The sequence below is a fragment of the Musa acuminata genome, chromosome BXJ3-3 (assembly GCF_036884655.1).
Source record: "Musa acuminata AAA Group cultivar baxijiao chromosome BXJ3-3, Cavendish_Baxijiao_AAA, whole genome shotgun sequence".
NCBI lineage: Eukaryota > Viridiplantae > Streptophyta > Magnoliopsida > Zingiberales > Musaceae > Musa > Musa acuminata.
The window spans coordinates 5,377,664-5,397,589 of record NC_088351.1 but is presented as its reverse complement, the minus strand read 5'-3'; the positions used below and the strand labels follow the sequence as shown (position 1 = coordinate 5,397,589).

General features: G+C 39.0%; 3 protein-coding genes across 4 annotated transcripts; 2 read left to right on the top strand and 1 right to left on the bottom strand.

Annotated features, from left to right (window-relative positions):
- Nucleotides 1-486: 486 nt before the first annotated feature.
- On the bottom strand, nt 487-2,333 carry LOC103977602 (growth-regulating factor 11-like). Of its 2 annotated transcripts, none has more exons than XM_009393164.3 (3): nt 1,948-2,333; nt 1,690-1,772; nt 487-1,396 (listed from the first exon to the last, which is right to left on the bottom strand). In XM_009393164.3, exons 1-3 carry the CDS (start codon nt 2,221-2,223, stop codon nt 703-705), a joined length of 1,053 nt encoding a protein of 350 aa, XP_009391439.3. In that variant the 5' UTR covers nt 2,224-2,333; the 3' UTR covers nt 487-702. The 2 variants fall into 2 exon arrangements, with proteins under 2 accessions (XP_009391439.3, XP_009391440.3); XM_009393165.3 differs by having other exon boundaries at nt 487-1,393; nt 1,948-2,331.
- Nucleotides 2,334-3,680: 1,347 nt separating this feature from the next.
- Nucleotides 3,681-9,029, top strand: LOC135633457 (DNA polymerase epsilon subunit B-like). Its single transcript, XM_065142913.1, has 13 exons — nt 3,681-4,030; nt 4,135-4,312; nt 4,510-4,663; nt 4,744-4,876; nt 5,902-5,978; nt 6,467-6,571; nt 6,692-6,772; nt 6,859-6,989; nt 7,208-7,302; nt 7,582-7,681; nt 8,004-8,118; nt 8,209-8,319; nt 8,396-9,029. Exons 1-13 carry the CDS (start codon nt 3,862-3,864, stop codon nt 8,540-8,542), a joined length of 1,596 nt encoding a protein of 531 aa, XP_064998985.1. The 5' UTR covers nt 3,681-3,861; the 3' UTR covers nt 8,543-9,029.
- Nucleotides 9,030-11,190: 2,161 nt separating this feature from the next.
- LOC135633030 (transcription factor MYB54-like) lies at nt 11,191-12,314 on the top strand. Its single transcript, XM_065142073.1, has 3 exons — nt 11,191-11,419; nt 11,510-11,881; nt 11,967-12,314. Exons 1-3 carry the CDS (start codon nt 11,239-11,241, stop codon nt 12,122-12,124), a joined length of 711 nt encoding a protein of 236 aa, XP_064998145.1. The 5' UTR covers nt 11,191-11,238; the 3' UTR covers nt 12,125-12,314.
- The last annotated feature ends 7,612 nt before the right edge of the window (nt 12,315-19,926 follow it).

Below are 19,926 nucleotides of genomic sequence, written 5' to 3'. Positions count from 1 at the left end.
TGGCGGGGAGGAGTGCCCCCACATGCACACCATTCCTTGGGTCCCATCACCCACTTTGGCCAGTAGACAAAGAGTTGTTTACCAACCGCAACACACCCCGGAATCAACCTGAGGTAATTATCGGAATAGAAACCTTTTTCTCTTCATAATCCCTGATGTATCCCTCTATAATGCATTATAGATAGGTCTAATCTCTCATATATATAATATCTTTTATACTTTCATTAAAACATTGTAAATCTATTCAAAAGCTATATAATCGAGATAAATGGTCTCAAAACATACTATAAATCAGCTCATACAAAAATAGATATTAATATAGACATATTTTCTAGGATTATGACAAATAAGAAATGCGGTTTGAGAAATATAAAAAAAGGGAAGACCGCTGTGGTATGGCAAAATTAGAGGTAGCAAGTATATGGATATTATGGAGTTGCACCAATCAACAGCCATTGGGTCTACGGGATCGGGGCTGTGGACGAATGAAGAAGGAAACCACAAGACTGGAGATTGCACCAGATAAAGATACCTCGTACAGATCCACATAACAACACCAAGAGCAGTAGAGACTCGAATTCTCCTTCGAAATGACCAAAACAAAGAGAAAAACGCAGCAAAATTTGGAGCAGATTAGTTGTTCTTCAAGCACCAGTGGTCGTGGCTTCCATGATAAGAACCTGAACGCACCTGCTAATGTTTTCACACCATTGCCTCGCTGCCATCGGGCATCCGCATGAACGGATCTTCTGGCGGCTGCGACAGTAAAGATGGCAATGGACGATTGATTTCGTCGAGCAAACTGCTGATCCTTCGAGCCTTCACCATGCCGATCTTCTTCCGTTTCGGTGCGGCCGTCTTCTCCTTATCATCTTCCATCTTGATCTCATCCGCGTCATCGGGCTGTGGTTGCTTGTCCTCTAAAGGTTTCGAGAGAGCAGTGGTTCGCTCACTGCTTCGCTTGAGCTTACCAGTGCTCGTGCCCAGTTGGCCTCGCACGCTGGCCATGCTCCTCAGCCTCCCCTTCCCCAAATGGTGCTCGCAGAGAGAGTAGCCGACGAGCGTCTTCTGGCAGCACCGCCACCCCCTGCCGTTGACCCGGCTGCACCGCGACCCCTCCATCAGCACCGCTGGGCTCCGCCGCTTCTTCCCATTTGACCCATTCCCATCCATCCATCCTACTCCCTCCTCCTTGTCCTCACCTTGGCATCTCCCGCTATCGCTAGCATCGACTCTAGTGCAAGCACTACCATTTGCTGGGGTGTCACTCGTCTTCGCCCTCCCCTTCCCCTTGGGCTTCTTCTCAATGTCCATCCCATCTCCTCCTCTCTTTTTCTTCTGCGATGTTGCAGCATCTCCAAGCTGTTCCCACGCCGACACCGGTGCACTTGAGCTGCTAGAGATTCACAACATCAGGCCAATCTCGGTAACTCTTCATACTCGTCTCATGAGCTGATACCTAGCCATGGGAATCCGAAAGAGGAGGAGATGTGGGAGGGCGTGTGGGTGCGTGATGAGAATGGTGGTCGGATGCGATGATGGGTCAGCCTGGCATGCACAGGCAGAAGCAACAGCACTGGGGCTGCCTTTTCTTTATGTGTTGGTTTGCCCGCAAGCGATGGTAATACGAGCGAAAGCTACTCATTTCCTATGGACAAGAAGGGGGCAGAGGCACAAATAGTTACCTACCTGCAATTACTATTGACATGGGTATTCCATCCCTCGTTGCTATCCACCATGCCGTCCTCCTCCTTCGCATCCTTTCTCAACACCTGCAGCAAATCCGAAAAAGCCCCATCCCAAGGTGGGGTTATGCAACAATCACCACATTGCACCCATCAGGACCCCGAGAACAAGAAGGGGATCTCGCCAAAGAAGCGAAACCAAGCAGCAGGTCGATGCAGAAGAAGAACAAGGAAGGTTGTGAAGATGAGTAAGTAACCGCACCTTCCCTGCTGCTTCGCTGCTGCTTCCATGGGGCTGATCAGGATGGGGAGGATTCCCCGACTCACTGGGGTCTATGTTTAGATCCCCATCAGAGTGCAACCTCTCTCCACCTCTCCCACCATATCCTCCTCCACTATTATCAGGCGTTCCAGCTGTTGGATGGACATAGGAGGATGGATCTGGGAGCAGAGAAGGAACCGGAGGCGGCGGCGGCGGCGGCCGAGAGATGGAAGAAGAAGGGAAGGAGGAGGGATTTGGCCTCTTCCGGATCCTCATGGTAGATGAGATTGGGAGAGAAAAGCAGATGGATGGATGAGGAGAGTGGTAACGATTTGGGACAGTGCAAAACCCCACAGCGGTTCCAATAGGGCTGCTATATACTAAAGCGGACTCTTCTTTCATTATCATTTGTTTGTTTTGGGTGCCGTTCTTTTGCTCGTAGTTAATCCATTTCATTTACGACCCCACGCGGCACGTGCGGCACGAGCGGGAGGGAGGGAGGAGAGAGAGGAGCTCTTCATCAATCAGTGGGACGGGGGTGGGGACGATGATGGTGATGTGGGGTCGTGATGGGAGTACGGCATGCACGTACACGGCCGACGAGTTAATGGACAAAAGCGGGTTTGTTCCCGCCCCCTAACTGCATCCGCCTACGGCGGATCCGCTTTCTCGCGTATTGAAAGCTCCCATTTTGAGATGGGAGGACGTGACATGTGCTGTATGCCATATGCGATGTCCGGCTTGATGTGTACCATTTGTCATGTCGGGTGGTTTGATGGGCCCGACTGTTGATGTGATCGATTGCGCCTGATCTGAAGAAAACCTTCTCCTAATTGAATTGATATTTGGGAAATCGCCATTGCAGGTCGATCTCACCTCCTTCGTTCTCAGCTATACAAATATAAAGAATGCTTTGAATGACTAATGTTCCAAGGAATATGTCATTCAAAAATTTTAATATAAATATGCAATTATGCAAAAAGAAAATTATAACTAATCAAATAAATAAATAAATAAATAAATCAAATATTTTTATTATTATTCATGAAACTATATATCAAATACCATATTATAGATTTTTTATTTCATTTAATTATCGATAGTATTTTTATATCTAGTTATTAAAAAAATCTTATATGTTAATCTGTACTACAAATATGGTTATAAAAATGATAATATGAATTCTAAAAATGATAACATCATCTTAACCTTAGACCAATTTAAATGATTTATTTATTATCATATTTAAATTCCCAAGGGAATTTAAATATTTTCATGAAAGAAAAAAATTTATTATATTTATTACTATAGCATCCCTCCATATAATCTTTTTTTTGTAATAATATTATTCATATATTAAATATTTATAATATACATATATATATATATATTATATTTTTTAAAAACAATTAAACATAATCTTACACGCATGATATTTTGTCACGTGCACAGCACGTGTCGCTAATGTTTTTGGGTTTTGCCGCCATCTCTCGCTTTCCCGCCATTGCCCGCTCTCCAATTTGGTGAGCTGATACGTTGGATTGCGTTAATATGATCGGCAATAAATGCTAATAATTAGCACATAAACTTCCTTTTGTCACATGGGGCTGATTTCTACGTTTCGTCAAATCTACGCTTTTAACACGTATTGCCTAAATGGATTACGATACTACATAGTATATACACGAAGCGTGGGAATAATAACACTATAGTATTATTGCGCGAGTAAACGTTAAGCTTTACAGGCTTTTCGTCGAACACCTTGCGGTGGTAGATTAGTTCCGGTCGGGTTAAGGGTGACCTCCACAAAAGCTTGGGCCATGGCTTTACGCAGATCCCTAGTCTCCTCCTCATAACCTTCCCGCCTTCTTCCGCTCCCCACCTAGGGCAAGAAGGGGACATCGAGAGATCCCCATGGCGGCGCCGAGTGGATCTCGGAAGAAGGTCCAGCGCAAGTTCAAGCTCCGCGGGTTCACCCTCAAGGTCGACGCCCTAGAGGAGACCCTCGCCTACCTTGCCCGCTTCCCTGACGCCGAAGACGGATACCTCGACCTCCTCATCGATGATATCGATAAGCAATCCCGTGCGTTTCTTTCACCTTGGTTATTATTTGAGATCCCATCTTCATCTTTTCACTCTGTTCTGACCCCTGGATTCCTAAAAATCGTTTTTTTTTTACATCAACAGTGAAATCGTCCATCTTGGATCGGGAGGCAATCCGCCGGGTTGTTAGCCTCCTGCTCAATGCGGATGCCGCCGTCGACCCCAGCGCCGCCAGCACCAGCAGCAGCTTCGCCCTCAGGGTGATTGATGCGTTCGTGATCCCTCGGTTTCGTTACGATCCCATCAAGAACGTCTTCTACGAGTAGGCATTCTCAAAGATCTCGTCGTTCTTAATTTCCTCCTTCTTCCTTGTTTGTTTCTTTACATAATGTTGCCTGGTTCCATTGGCTATATGCATTATTAGGTTAAACTTGCGACAAAAATGGCATCTTTGGTTTATGTTGAATTTTATGAGACATATGGTAATCGGACTATTATACGCGTTGCATTTGTTTCTAGACACACGGGAAAGTTGCCTATCCATGGGGATGCTGGTGATAAAGCTGCCCTATATAGGGATCGATACCAGTTACTGCTTCAGAGGATTGCTCGCGACAAATTCTTTTCAAAACCCGTTTTTGACACCAAAATGACTGAATCCGAGAGCTGTGAGGTATCATACTCTTTCTGAAACTTGGATTAGATTCTACATCTCTGTCTATTGATTTATGCCTCCTCATTGTTTGTATGCAGATCACTCCTATTCAGTCTTTGATTGGATGCACCGGAAGAAGATGGATTATGGGCGTGATATCACAGTTGGAAGAAGGCCAGTTCTACTTGGAAGATCTGTCTGCTGCTGTTCCAATTGATTTATCTAACTCAATATCCTTTCACAATTTATTTTTCATAGATTAGTTGCAAGTAAATTGCCTACAGTATTTATATGCAGTAAAGGGCCATATGTTGTGTTTGATAAGGATAGTTTGTCCTACGCCTTGATGAGGATTGATTTTCTCATCCTCCAAAATTGTCGATGGGCGTCAACCTGGGACATAATATAGAATAGTAAGAAGGCTGCAATTTGCAACATGGAATAATAAGTGTATAAGATGTCAATTTTCCTTCATGATGTACATCAAAATTTGAATTGTAGACTTCTTATTATCTGAAAAGTTCTGAAATATATTTACACAATAAGAAGAGCATCAATGACTCAAGAAAGAAGCACAAGTTGGCATTCTCAAACATAATGGATTAGTATAAACTATTAAGTGTGTTCAGTTTAAAAGCTTTTGGTACATATCCCTCTCATTCATGCTGTATACTAAAAGTGAAAATAAGTTGATGAAATTTGGCTTCTTGGCTGTAGGTAACCCAAAATAATTGTATAAACCATCTGACTTCCTACTGTCAAACTTTAGTCATAAAGGCTGTATCCATGACACAACCACCTTTCAGAATGCTGGTTATATATTTCCCAGACCCTATCAGTATCACCTTGTACTTCCTTAACTTTGAGCTATATGTGTTCATGCTTATTTCCTGATAATCTGGGGAAAAATGAGAAACATAAAAAAGCAGTTGTTATTGCTATTGCTTTAAGAAGACGAAACCTGTTCTTCTGTGGGATAAACTTAGTTATATCCATCTGTTACCGGCAACTTGAAAATTTTCAAGTAATGGGGTTACTGTTGCTTGCTAGCTGAATTTTTGTGAGGGCAACACAATCAACAATGATCATTAGCATCTGAATTTTATCACCTTGATGCCCTGGAACCAGCAAGTCATTATAATTTATTTGTATCATTTGCCAAAGTGGCAGTCCTTTCACATTATGTGATTATTACTTTTAGTCTTTTCTCATCTAGGAAGGCTGTTATAACTAGCTTTTCCTTAATCTTTATCACAAAATCACTTCAGGATTCTTTGTTGAGAACACTGTGGTTGTAGTAGAAGGAGAGTTGCTTTCAAATGGTATTTTCCAGGTGAGGCTTCCTTAAAATCGTAAGCTTTTGTATTCTGCTTCTCTAGTATTTCTTTCATGAAATGGATGAATCAGAGGTTTTTTGTATGATCCACAATTTTACAAACTTATAATTGTGTTAAGATAAAAAAAATTAAGAATCTTAGTTAGTTTGCATGCTTGTTGTGGAAACCCAAAAGCAATTGGGAAACTTTTCTGATATTATAAATCACATAAACATTGGTAATTATTGTTGTAAGACTTATGCAGTAAGCTCTGGTAATAGCTTCACCAATACACTCAATGATTTGGGGTTTCAAGATTTTGGAGTTGCACCCTAAGGTGAAGAGGCTATGTTCATTCTGCTTTGGAAGTCTCTGGGAAAATAGCCTTCTGGTTAATATAATATAATCTAGCTACTTGGATCTTTGTTCATTTATCATCAGTTAAATCTCAAGGATTCCTACTACAGCACAAACCTAAATTTCATAACTTTTGCATGATTTGTAGGTCAATACATGTGGATTTCCACCCTTGGAGGATAGAGAAACATCATTGGCACTACACATGGGGCTTGACTTCTTCGGTGGAGACGTTTTATCAACCGAAGAAAATGTATTCTTATCTGCACCCTTTATATAAATCATCATTCCCAGCCAGATTTACTTAATGAGTAACGAGCATATCTTCTATATGTCAAAATTTGACAAAAAAATGGTTCCGTATGTCAAACAGTTCAGATTATTAGGGCTAGAGAAGAAGGCAGTAAATGACATGTTTGTGGTCCTGTCAGATGTTTGGTTGGACAATGAAGAGGTAGACTCAGTATCTCTTAGTCTCTTCAATCTAATGGGTTAATGTTTTCTTCTCAAAATGATGGACTTTGTTATTTGATAGAAAAGACTATGGAAAAGCTCGCTGTGGTCTTTGACGGTTATGAAAGTGTTGAGGTGGTTCCTTCTTTATTTATCTTGATGGGGAATTTCTGCTCTCGGCCCTGCAACCTTGCTTTCTATTCTTATTCAACTCTCAGGTAGGACCCTCTTTAACCTTTTCTGGATGTACTTCGACTAAAGATCTTAATGAAAAGGACAGCCCTGTGCACAAAGCTCCTGCGAATGAGGGGGTCAATATATTGTTTGACAATGTTCTTTAACTAAAAGAGCTTATGTAATTTGCAAGATTTCATGATTGTACTAAGTATCACTTGTCAGAAAAATAAGTATATGACAGATAAATTACAAAATGCAGAATGCAGTTTGCAAAGCTTGGAGAAATGATTGCTTCTCACCCAAGACTAAGAGAACAAAGCAGATTTTTGTTTATTCCAGGTCCTGATGATGCAGGTACCATATATTCTTTAACTTCTATTATTACTTGAAATTTGTAGATACAATTCTGGTGTGGGCCAGTCCCATGATTCTGTTACCATAACCTCTCTAAGTATCTGTTGCCTATACTGGTCGGGAAGTTTATTAATTCCCATGATCTACAGATTGTCTTAAATTTTGTGCTGCCACATGTCATGATTCATATGCATACTCCCTATACATGATTATTTGAGAACATTTGTGATCTCTTATCCGAGATTAATGCAATCCAAGCTCACAAAGTTGACATTGTAGGTCCATCCAAGGTTCTTCCAAGGTGTGCTCTGCCAAAGCATCTCACTGAAGAATTGCAAAAGCATATCCCTGGTGCTATTTTCCGTAGCAACCCATGCAGGTTAGATTTATGTGATAATTGAATTGCCCTATTGTTAATTATTTTTTCCACATGAAAAACATTAGCTAGTTTGTCTTTCTCACCGAATAGTTGGTTGGAGAATATCAACGTACTACCATCCCATTTCGCTTTAGATGATATGTTCCATCAAGCTTTAGACTAATACTTCCTGTTAAATGATATAAGAGTTGGTACATAAACCAATGTCATAAGCTGCACTTGAGGCCATTTTTATTCTTTCTGTATACATCGCAATGGAATCATATGCTTGTTTCTAGCTCATCTGATAATCTTAATTTGTGACTCATTGTGCAATTTGCAGAATTAAATTTTACACCCAAGAAATTGTTATTTTTCGGCAAGATTTGCTTTACAGAATGCGTCGATCTTGTTTGATTCCTCCATCAACAGCAGAAACGGGTGATTATTTCCAGCATGTGAGTTTTCATTTTTCTTTTATTTTGCTCTTTTGTATCTAAAAACTGGAATTTGCGAGTGGTTACACTCAGATGATATGTTGGTTGCAGCTTGTAGCCACTATTACTCATCAAAGTCATCTTTGCCCCTTGCCGCTGACTGTGCAACCCATCATCTGGAACTATGATCACTGCCTTAGATTATATCCAACTCCACATACGGTATCAACTCTTCGTGTCATGCATACCCGAAAACATGTGTGCAAGGTTATCAAACTTTAATGCTGTTGTTTTACAGATAGTGTTGGGTGACAGGAGTGAGCAGAAGGCTTTCAAATATACTGGAATAACATGTTTCAATCCAGGCTCCTTCTCTAATGACAACACATTTGCTGCATATCGCCCTTGCACTCAGGAGGTTGAGTTGTCTGCCTTGGAAAGCTAATCCAGTTTGAACCATACTGCTCCCTACATGGTTAAGAATCACCAGTTGACAGAACGCATCCACATGGCTGACCATGCTCTGCTGTATGTGTATGTGCTGCCAAGTCATGCCCTCTGAAACCACAAAATTAATGTGACATCGGCCTATTGTGGGAATAAGTATGACATTTGTGGAAACTAAGGATTTGAAGGAATGACATCGGCCTATTGTGGGAATAAGTATGAAATTATGTGCTGTTGTTCATAGATGATTTCAGTGTGCAGATATCCCGAGATGTGAAATCGGAAATGTTGACTTCAATTGAACTTCAAATTTGTTTGTAATTATGTATCTGATCTTTTCTGGGACAGCGCATGGCTTGATTCTGCTTTGGAGGTTAAAGGTCAAGTTCTTTGTTGGTAAATGAAAATTTTGGATGTATGAGAAAGAGTAAGGAACTAATGTTGGCTTTGTTTTTATGATATTTAGGCCATTGATTCCCATTCAATTCAGTTCATGTCTTTCATGTGATGGATGCTGTACAATTTGTAGACATTGTCATTGCTCATCTTCTATTGTTTAACCTAACAATGTGATCATGTCATGGGCATAAATTAGACACGACAAAATATGCCTATTTTGATGTAGTGAAGACCTAAACAAACAAGGTTAAAAGAGTTACCAACTTGATTATTTTAGCATATCCTTTCTTGCTAAGAACCCTATTTAATTTCGAGACATTCACTAGAGCTTGATTTGTATACAAAGCAATGGAGATGTAAAAGGATAGCTTGAAATGACACATTGAGTGTTTCTTGCCAAAGGAAAATATGATAGTGACATAAGAACTTGACTGCAAGTGTTCCAATATTCTAATCACAAAGAACCTTAGGAGGGGGTTCTACTGGTACCATTATTTTATGCATTCAAAGGCACCTATTATGCTGACACAAGATTACCACCATCTGATTTGTTCTCGTGTCTAACAACATATATTTATCTTAGTCAAATCTAGCAGCTTTATGACTAATCTATTTAATGCATATGGTGGATCATATAGCATGCGGAAGAAAATTAATATCCCTTTCACCTCAATGATAACTATAGTTAATTGAAGAGATTCAAACCAATTGCAGAGAAAAACATACAAGTATTGATTGAAAACCGGTGAAATTGAAATGGACAGATACCTTAGTGAAATGGATCATGTGATTCGTACTCAAAACCTATTATGATACGTTAGTAAATCATTTGATTGGATTGTCATAAATCTCAAAACTTGAACTGTTAGGCATATATTCAAACATGAAGCATCATAAATGCATCACATACAACAGCTATAGATATTATCAGGATCAATTTACCTTCGGGCTTGAATTGTTAGTGACAATATGTAAAATAAAATAGATTTATTTATATAATCTTTGTGTTGGAATAAAGTTAATAAAAAAAATTGATGTTGTGTCAAAGTTAAGAGAATATTTTTAAAATTTGAACAAATAAATTGGATCGGAGAATTTCTTATTTGTATTAGATTCGAGTTCGTTTGTCGTTTGTTGTTATATCTCTTTCACTTCTCTTACCTCTACCTCTCTTTCTTCGTTTGTCTATCATTATGGTCTCCATCACTTCCTTTTCCTAGATAATATATATATATATATATATATATATAATAAATTATATATATTATTATATTAAATAATTTATTACGAGTCAGCATATTACGTAAGCAGACTTTAATGTTTGTCAATTCGAACTTAATATGAGGAGCTTATATGCTACATTTATTAAAATATAAGAGTTATTTTAGACACAAATAAAATTATAAGGGCTTAAGTGGTTGACCGAAATCGCATCGATTAAAATTAAATTTTTTATTTAAATTATATATATCATTATATTAATAGTTTATTATGAGTTAGTATGTCACACAAATAGACTAACTCAGAATAAGCTTATATATTATATTTTTAAAAATATAAATATTATTTAAAATATGAGTAAACCATAAAAACTCAAGTAGTCTACGATCAAAACCATAACAACTAAAATAAACCCTTTATACTCCATAAGTCTTGCATTTGGTGGATATATCGGTGAAAGCACTAATCATTTGTATAAGTAAATGACCTTATTACTCGTATCTTTTTCGACACGGGCATTTCATCAAACGTTTGACGAAATGGGTCCGGTGGTTGTCACCCATGCAAGGAATGTAGTGTTTCGTGATAAGCTTAGCTGCTGATGCTGATTGGTTGGCGAGGGAGGTGAGACTTTGGACCAAGTTCTTGCGTCGGGAAGACAACTTCCATTTCTGCCATCGTTGCAGTGCATACCTGAAGACGATCTACAACTACTGCTTCTTTCACTGCATATATCCATCTGCATGAAATTAATGCCAATACTGTATACTTTCCTTGCCCGGTGTTGGTGACCAATATGTGTTTACTAATGCATGTCCTCAGTGTAGTGCTGGGGAAGATGATGGTTGGTTCTCAAGTAAACGTTGTAGGTTAGAGAGGAGAGATGTTGAAAGAGGAACAGAATTCACCCACCCAAGCAACCCCCTCTCTATCTCTCTCTCTCTCTCTAATCTTTTCCCCCTCCACACCCCACTTTGTGTGAACCACAACCCTTTAGTCTACACGTACCATTCAACCACCGGTGCATGTAACTATCCGTAACTCTCTAACTAGAAACTCTCCATCGCATTTTATATGTCACCCCACTATCTCCACCTCTGCGATCTTCTTTTCCACCGAAGGCATACTGATTGTCGAGAGATGTGCACCAAAGGTCACTGGAGGCCTGCAGAGGACGCGAAGCTCACGGAATTGGTTGCCAAATATGGCCCTCATAACTGGAACGCCATCGCCGAGATGCTTCAGGGTAGATCAGGTGCAGTATATTATCTCTGTGCCCCTGCGTTTGGTCTCTCTCTCTCTACGGTTCGTTCTGATAATGTTTCCACTCAACCATTTCAATCAGGAAAGAGCTGTAGGTTGAGATGGTACAATCAACTGGATCCAAGGATCAACAAGAATCCTTTCACGGAGGAGGAAGACCAGCTGCTGCTCGCCGCTCACCAGATCTATGGAAACAGGTGGGCTATCATCGCACGCCTATTCCCCGGACGCACCGATAACGCCGTGAAGAACCATTGGCATGTGATCATGGCACGGAAGCACAAAGAACGGTCTCAGCTTCATGGTAACTTCGTCGACGAGGAGCAGTCTCAGAGATGCAAGAAAAGAAAGCTTGAGCCGAGAAATATGGTTTCCATGATCGAGGAGTCTGATAGAACATCTGTCACGGTTCATCACTCTCAGCATGAGGATTCTCACCTTGACATGCATGAAGGTAACATATTCTACAGGTTTTTTCATCGGAAACACTTGGTGTAATTAGGCATTTTAATCTACTTAGCATGATGGTCTGATTGCAGATAGAGATAACTCGATGGAGTTCTATGACTTCCTCCAAGTAAACAGTGACTCTGACAGCACTCAGGAGCATTTGGGAAGAAAGAGAGAAGAAGATGGGAAGGAGAAGAAGGGAACTCATGTCAGGTTCATTGATTTCATGGCTGTTGGAAGCATATAATTATCCTTATAGGAAAAGAATTAACATCTTCACAATCTGTTTAATTTGTGTGCTGCGCATAAACCCTAACATATAATTGAATCATGACAACTGACATGTACATGGCTTGCAAGCTCTCCGAATGAAAGCATTCCTCAAGAGCATGCATCTATGGATTTGTAGGAACATTGATGAGTGGACAACTGTAATATACTTCATGTAAATTCACAAGATGTTGTGGTCTTGATTGAAGTAGCTTTTCTCCAATGATAATTAATAATTGGTATTGGATTGTTTAGTCTAATTATTGGGTTTTTAAATATATATTACTAGAGGTCCAATGACATGACAAGGAACATTTATTTTGATTCCTTTTTATAGCATTTTATATATAGACAATCTTTTGAGACAATTAGTAGATTAAGCAATTTGAGGTTCTTATTATTAGGTCTATCACATTTTCTTGAGATCGGTAATGACTATTTCAATTATATGATAATTTCCTATAGAAAATATTTTTCTAACTCTTATATATATATATATATATACATACACTGTTGAAAAGTTTCTCAAAAAGATGATGAATATAAAGAATCATAGATAAGAGATAACATATCATGAGAAGAACATAAATACTTCAAAAAAATAAAAACTCTTAATAATGATAATAACTTACAATCTCTAAAAGATCCAATGATCTCTTTTGACTCTATTTTGTCACTTCTCCTTCTTATATGTATAAGCCCCCTATTTATATTTATAGAAAACTTTGACTTCAACTATGCCAAGATTCATATCTTTACTAAATTTGTTAAATAAAAAACCTATTTAATCATAAATTTTGTGTAATATTCCAACCGACATAACTTGTAACCGAAAGGAACTAATTCATGATAAAACGACAAATAATTTGTCCTTATTTTTAGGAATTAAATTGGATGCCTTTGTTAAAACTACTGTATTAAACGGGGATATGATCGTCATATATTTTGCTCGATTCCTTAGTTTATTAGATCGATTAGATTTTCTTTAACTATATAAGAGGATTATGATGTAACCAGAAAGATGATCAATAACTTGTTCTCTTATTTCATTTCTTTCTCTTCAAACTCTTATATATAGGCATCGCAAGCTATTACTGACTTCCTTCGTTTATGAAACTATAACTAATTATTTTGATGAAAGGAATCCCATAAATTATTTGGGTCTGTAAAGATCTCAAGTGTTGATGTGGTTTGCCACAGTGATGCCGACGGAAACAAAGCTTTGAGAGTTTTGGATTCCACACAAGCCATTTTACTGCCCTGAGTGAGTACTTAGCCTGAATTGACACCATATATAAAGGAATGTAAATGGATTCTCATTTGTATCCCAATGTATTCCATGCATCTCTTTTTCTCCTTTGCTGAGCAACCAAGAGAGGGGTCTTTCTTTCACCTTCACAGGAGAAATATACTATTTGTCATCAAATTAATAAGAACAAAAGAGTTACCACCAAAATAATTTGCTTTTGGAATAACTCTTTCAACCGAATTCCTTCTGGTTTAGTGAAAAATAAAATTGGAATCGGATCAATTCCAAATATTTTCGATTTCGGAATCATAAAAAACGTCAGTTCGGAATCTTCATTTTTTTTAATTTATGTTTTTTTAATTCATTCAGAATATCAAATTCGATGTGGTTCTTATTCAATTTAAAATTCTAAAATCGTTGATTAATTTCGATTTCGATTTTGATGAGTTCCATTCTTGTTCGATTCCCAATGCAACCCTCCAAGAAAACCAATAATCACACAGAGATTACATTTATCCCATAAACATTCTCCTTTGCCTTCCGCAAACAGCCTCATTTTTTCTTAGAACTTCCTGAACAGTATAAAAATGTGTTCATAATTTAGATCAACAGAGCAGTTTCGAAATCCCTTCTTTAATCCATATCACAGCTCGTTATGATTGTTTCAATTTTTTTTTTTTTGTGAATTTTCTGAATGCAAATTTGATTGATGATATTGCATATGTAAGCGAAACCTCATGTTGTGAAAATAATCTATTATACAAAATATTTAACTAGGATTCAAATATAAAATTATTGTAGATTTAGAGTTGAACACAATATTATTACGTGTGTGTATATATATATATATATATATATATATATATAGAGAGAGAGAGAGAGAGAGAGAGAGAGAGAGAGAGAAAAGAGCTTTCTCTTCTCTTCCTACCGACCGATGGTTTTGAAGATGAATAATTAAAACTCAAAGAGAACATATTATTATATAGGCGAGAGCATCGAATTTAGAAAAAAAATCACCTAAGAAGTAATCTTCCGAAATTAGATTCTTTTTTCTATTGACCATTAATTTTAATACATATAATCTAACCTAGGTTTCATTTATTAGTGAAGAGAAAGAGTCTATATACTATATAATAAGTAAAAGTTATAAAAAAAAATGTTTAATTTTTCTTTTTCTTTTTTTACAAAGGATAAGTGATGAAGGTGAGATTCAAAACCAAAAACTTATAATAAACTATCAAAATCTTTATCAACTAAGTTAGTTAATATCTTCTTTATATAGTAGATTAGATTTTAAATATTTAACCTCTAATAAGTTGGTTTGGTACTTCAAAATATGTCGGATAAGATTTCAAACCCTCAATCTTTAGTAAAAGGGTTAGGTCAATATTTTAAATGTTTAATATGTCGATTGAGATTTTAAATCCGAGAGTACGCTATATCATCATCAAAACCAATGTTTAATGTATTAATTCAGATTTTGAACCCTCGATGGTCTTGAGCTTCTCTTATAAGGCAAAGTTAAGATTTAGTAGATATAGACGCTTGCATTTGTTTATTACATATGTGAGTCTACCTCAATCAGATTCAATGTTAATTTACCAATTATGGAATATGTTCGTAGTCCACTACATTATTATTGAAACCTCATATTTCATGTGATATTAAAGGTTGAAGAGTATATATATATATATATATCTTATGAAAATGTCAATTAAACGAGTTAATATTAACTTATAATTATCATTTTCATCTCTATTTCAAATAGTAATTTGGTTTTTTTTTTTTTTTTCCATCCGACTACGATCAACATTTAACCATTAACTTTGACTCTAATATTATATTAAGATTGAATAATGTGTATGAGTCAAACTGATCAAAATTTGTTAAGAAGATAGATACCAAATCAGTTCCAAACTTAATTTTGTGAAGTTGTAAATCAGATCCATCCCCTATATATCATTTGATTATTTTAAGAATCAAATATATATCATTTTGATTATTTAATTTTTTATTAATATAATACTATACTTTTAGTCTTATTATATATGTATATATTGTTGAATCTCGGATTTTGATGATGAAGTCAATTGTCATTTGTTATCTAATCTATGTGTTGAGATAAGTGTGCAGGATTAACTACGATGAGATTAAGACAAGCAGCAGGAGTTGCCCCGGAGTCAAGATCATGATCACGTTGGGAGTTCGAGAGTTCGACGGAAGTTCGGACGGTCGTCGGAGGTTCAGAGAGAACAGATCCGAGAAGTCCAGAAGCTTGCCAAGCGAAGCTCGTCGGAACTCGCCAAGTGGATCGTCGCAAAGTCCAGGAGTATGCCGGATGTCCGCAGAAGGATCACCGAGGGTTGTCGGTTGATCGACGGAAGTTGGCCGGAAACTCGCCGGAAGAAGCGATTGACGCATCGGAGCAAGCTGCAGAAGTTGTCTTAGAGATAATCGTAGTTAGCACGATGATTAAGCAGGAAAATGGGAGGTGATCCCATTAGCTTAATCTTGGGGCAATTGGGCCCCTGAAAAGATTCAAGTGGGTCGAATGGAGTGAACCATTCGGACCCTGATTGCACCAGGAGGTGCAACCGCCCCAGCCAGGAGGTGCAACCGCCTGGGCTGAGGGGTTGAGAGGTGCAACCGCCCCAGCCAGGAGGTGCAACCGCCTGGGCTGAGGGGCTGGGAGGTGCAACCGCCCCAGCCAGGAGGTGCAACCGCCAGGGCTGCACGGCTGGGAGGTGCAACCGCTCCAGCCAAGAGGTTGCACCGCCAGAGCTCAAGTTCCGAGCTCTGCCAGGCGATGCAACCACCAAGCTCAGTCTTCGAGCTTTGGCAGAGTGGTGCATCAGCCTGAGCTCAGTCTCGAGCTTTGCCAGGTGATGAATTCACCAAGCTCGGTCTTCGAGCTATGGCAGAATGGTGCATCAGCTTGAGCTTAGTTTGGAGCTCTGCCAAGTGATGCAACCACCAAGCTCAGATTTCGAGCTCTGCCAGGTGATGCAACCACCAAGCTCAGTCTTCGAGCTCTGCCAGGTGATGCAACCATCGAGCTCTGGCAGAGAAGAAGCAATCGGCAGAGCTCAGTCTTCGAGCTCTGCCAGGCGGTGCCACCTCTCCAGTCGAGAGGTGCAACCGCCTGATCCCAGAAATTCTGGGATTAGATCGATTTGATCGTTTTGAGCTCGAATTTTGAACTGGGTTGGGGCCTATAAATACCCCACCCATTCAGCACTGGAAAGACACAGACCTATACCAAAATTGTGATCTTTTCTGTGATTCTAAAGAGCTCAAACGTGTTGTAAAGCCTTGAGTCTCCTCCTTCTGTTCTTCAAGTTTTCAACTGTAAAGTGAGGAGAGAAAGGTCTGTAAAGGTTGTCTCCTAAGCCTGTCAAAAGGAGAGAAACTGTAAGAGGGAAGTTTGGCCTTCGCCCATTGAAGGAAGGCAGCTAGTTGACGTCGGCAACCTCATCGGTAGAGGAAGCCAAAAGTGGAGTAGGTCAAGGCTGACCGAACCACTCTAAATCTCTGGTTTGCGTTTAATTTCGAGCACTTTATCATTACTGCAAACCTCCCTCATCACTACTGCTCTCTGCGCTTTCACGAACAAGTTCTAAGTGCTGTTCTTCCAAATCTGGATTCAGACGTAAACTCGTATTTTCGTACATTACAGTTTACGTTTACGTTTGATTCTGCAGAACTGTTTTCTGCGCTTTTACGAACGAGCTTCCTTGCAGTTTACGCTTGCATTTTAATCCTATTAATAACTGCAATCTGTCCTCTACGATTTTACGAACGAGTTTCAACATTTAGACGTAAAACTGCATTCGGACGTAAATCGGCTTTCTTCGCTCAATCATCAGATTTCAGTTTACGTTTACGTCTTGATTTCAACTGCATACTGCCTTCTGCGAATATACAAACGAGTTTCAAAGTTTAGACGTAAATCTGCGTCTAGACGTAAAACTGCGTTTAGACGTAAAACTGCGTTTAGACGTAAATCTGCGTTTAGACGTAAAACTGCGTTTAGACGTAAAACTGCGTTTAGGCGTAAAACTGCGTTTAGACGTAAAACTGCGTTTAGACGTAAAACTGCGTTTAGACGTAAATCTGCGTTTAGACGTAAATCTGCACTTAGACGCAATCTGCGCTTAGACGCAATCTGCGCTTAGACGCAAACTGCACTTAGATACAAACTGAGAATTTGCTTTTGCATCATAATCGTTTTTGAACGAACGCAGCTTTTTGTTTTTAAATTATTATAAGATTTCCGCTGCACTAATTCACCCCCCCCCTCTTAGTGCTCTTGATCCTAACAATTGGTATCAGAGCTCGGTTAACTCTCTAAAGGATTAAAACCCAAGAGAGATGGCATACGCCGGAAACCAAGAGGGGCATTCAATTACACGTCCACCCATGTTCAGTGGAACGGACTACACTTACTGGAAGACCCGAATGAGGATCTTTCTTATTTCTATGGATTTAGAACTGTGAAACCTTGTTGAAAATGGATTTTCAAAATCTTCTCTTCCAATGATCGATTGGAACGATTTGGAGAAGAAGACTTTCGCTCTTAATGCAAAGGCTATGAATGCCTTATTTTGCGCTCTTGATAAAAACGAGTTTAATCGTGTTTCAACGTGCGAAACTGCTTTTGATATTTGGCACACACTTGAAGTGACCCACGAGGGCACAAGTAGAGTGAAAGAGTCAAAAATCAATCTGTTGCTGCATTCTTTTGAACTTTTTCGAATGAAACCGAGTGAAACCATTGGCGACATGTTTACCCGTTTCACGGATGTCGTCAACGGTTTAAAAGGTCTCGGAAAGAGCTTTTCGGATTTTGAGCTTGTTAATAAGATACTAAGATCCCTTCCTAAGAGTTGGGATCCTAAAGTCACCGCCATTCAAGAGGCAAAAGATCTGCAAAATTTCCCTCTTGAAGAACTAATCGGGTCATTAATGACCTACGAAATGACCTGCAAAGCTCATGAAGAGCAGGAAGACATCCTTCCAAAGAACAGGAAGGATATGGCACTTAAGACTTCTGAATGCCACTTGAGAGAAAACTCAAGTGATGAGGATTGTGACGATGACTTGGCACTTTTGACAAGAAAGTTTAAAAAATTCTTCAAAAGAAACAAGTTTAAAAATGATGTGAAAAATAAACTTGAACCTAAGAAGGACCAGGTGATCTGCTATGAATGTAAAAAGCCGGGACATTACAAAAGTGATTGTCCCCAAGTCAAGAAAAGAACAACAAAGAAGAAGGCGCTCCAAGCAACATGGGATGATTCGAGCGCATCCGAGGAAGAAGAATCCAACACCGAGCAAGTTGCTCATTACGCCTTTATGGCCATCGAAGGGGAGGTAACGAATTTATTAGATGCTGATTTATCTTTCGATGAATTACTAAATGCCTTCCATGATTTATTTGATGAATGCAAAGTTATAAATAAGAAATACAAGTTGCTAAAAAAGCTACATGATAATCTTACTTGTGAGTTTAATAAGTTAAAAGTCGAACATCATGATAGTTTAAACTCATGTATCAAATGTCATGATTTAAAAACTATACAAAAAGAAAACTTGCTGCTTAAGGACACCTTGAAGAAATTCGAGGTTGGTAGCAAGTCATTAAACATGATCCTTACAAACAAGGGTCATGCTCCCAAAAGAAGTGGGATTGGATTTGTGAGGAGTCCTCACCGAAATCCAACTACCTTTGTAAAAGGCCCCATCTTACACGTTCAACACCAAACCAAGTGCAACTTTTGTTGCAAATCTGGACACAAGACACATTGTTGTCCATTCAAGAAAATAAGTCCAAACAAATTAATTTGGGTTCCTAAAGGAACCATGATAAACTCTATGCAACATGATAGAAAATATAGATCTGTTTATGAGGCACCCAAAAGCAAATGGGTTCCTAAAGATCATCCGTTCCTATAAAAACATTAAAAGTCTAGGCCGGAGCAAGAAATAATGTTCTGCTCCTTAACTCTCAATGATCATAAACCAAGAATCAAAAAGGAACTCGCAACGCTTAAGTAACAAGTGGAAGCTATGAAATCACAAAAACGATACAATTAGAAACTTATGATATCCAAATTCACATACCCCCCTGATCTTCAAAACCTGTTCATCTACGAATTAATTCTTGTAGAAACTAAACATGTCATGATCTTAAAAGGGACACCAAACAAACATTCGTATGCACGTTAAAAGATCTATCTAACAAAGAGCTTCTTCCTTAAATAAAAACTTATACGAAATCATGTAACAAACATCAATTGCTCTGAAACTCTCCTCAAGGCAAACTCTCCTAAATCAAAACATCCTAAAAATGCTCACCTGCTGCAGGCGGTGGCACCTCTCCAGCTGGCGGTTGCACCTCCAGCCTTCACGGGTTGCCAGAGGTTGCACCGCTCCAGCCAGAGGTGCAACCGCCAGCAGCTCTGCCCTCTTAAAATCACGCTAGGGCCGGCTAAGGAACCGACCCCAACTCACCCCCATTCCCTCCTCTA